We start from the raw sequence: 1,420 nt of genomic DNA on the forward strand, positions 1-1,420 counted from the left end.
TCTCTTTCACTCTCCCCTCTCTTTCCTCTCTCTCTCTCTCAAATCACTTCAATTTTTTTTATAGTCAATTATCTAAAATTAGAGGGTTAACCATGGCACCCAGCTTCTCTGCATTTTCTTACACCTCATGGACATTATTCAGGTCTGGAGAGAGAACATTTTGAGACACAGAAGCATCTGGAAAGCATGAGCAGCTTTTAAAAGCATTGTGGCCTTTTAGCAAGGGGAAAAAGAAAGAAACAAAAAACGAGTGAGGACACATTGATAAATATGTAGAGAAAAGAAATTGGGTGAATTCTGTATTGTTAATCCAGAATAAAGTCAATATGAAAAAACGACAAGGTTTTAAGAAATTTTAAGTCAATGTGAGGTTGGATGATCCCTTATCAGGGATAATGTAGGGGGATTTCCTACACTGAGAGGGAAATCAGACCATATAAAAGTAATGATCCTGTCATCTGCTTACCATTTAACAATTTAAAAGCACATTCTCATTGGATCCTCCCGATAATCAGGAAGTGACAGAGGACGTATCTTACAGATGGGGAAGCGGCCTAAGTGGGAGAGCAAGGCCTTTAAGCTCTTGGTCCTGTCCACCATTCTACTCTGACGCTAGAGCAGCGGTTCTCAACCTGTGGGTCGCGATCCCTTTGGGGTCGAACGACCCTCTCACAGGGGTCGCCTAAGACCATCGGAAAACACATATATAATTACATATTGTTTTTGTGATTAATCACTATGCTTTAATTATGTTCAATTTGTAACAATGAAATTGGGTGTCACCACAACATGAGGAACTGTATTAAAAGGTCGTGGCATTAGGAAGGTTGAGAACCACTGCTCTAGAGGCAGGAAGTCTATCATCAAAGAGGACTCGACTTTAATGGTCCTTAGAGCCGGTCTCAGGTCTCCATGGCCTCATCTGCCAAAGCAGATGGCACACAAGACAGAACCAGTCTGCTTATTCTCTTAGGCCCCGAGCGCTATGTCTGTAGGTGGTAGGTGGTGCATTCAGCTGACTACTTAGTTTTCCTCAATACGACAGCGGAGGTGGAAGCCTATTCGGGGGTGGGGCTTACCATTCGGCAATGCTCCTGTGGATCCGAGACACTGAGGTCTCAATATCGATTGGGTGGTATCGTAATCCTCTCAGCTCCAGCGTTTCATCCAGAGCTCCCACCACATATAACGCATCATGACGCTCTGACAAAGAAAAAATTTGGTTTATCAGACACATTTTGAGTACAACACAATATTAGAGTTAAGAGCAGAGTTCAGACTGCCTGCCCTGTCAGGTGGCTACATCACTCGCTGTGTAACTTCGGGCAAATTAGTCAAGCCTCGGGGTCCTGCTTCACCCTCTGTGAGACAAGATAAAAACATGGCTGTGGAGACCAACCAAAGGACTTGTATGCATGCA

At 43.7% G+C, this 1,420-nt stretch overlaps 1 protein-coding gene across 4 annotated transcripts in view; it reads right to left on the reverse strand.

Annotated features, from left to right (window-relative positions):
- The window catches only part of DIP2B (disco interacting protein 2 homolog B), a 113,959-nt gene that overhangs the window by 1,652 nt on the left and 110,887 nt on the right, over window positions 1–1,420 (reverse strand). For all 4 annotated transcript variants that reach the window (XM_015559640.1, XM_006757088.2, XM_015559638.1 and 1 more), the window contains one exon: window positions 1,080–1,203. In XM_015559640.1, coding sequence (XP_015415126.1) covers window positions 1,080–1,203 — 124 coding nt within the window. The remainder of the gene's footprint in view (window positions 1–1,079; window positions 1,204–1,420) is intronic.

Source organism: Myotis davidii, unplaced genomic scaffold, assembly GCF_000327345.1.
Source record: "Myotis davidii unplaced genomic scaffold, ASM32734v1 scaffold233, whole genome shotgun sequence".
NCBI classification, from domain to species: Eukaryota; Metazoa; Chordata; class Mammalia; order Chiroptera; family Vespertilionidae; genus Myotis; species Myotis davidii.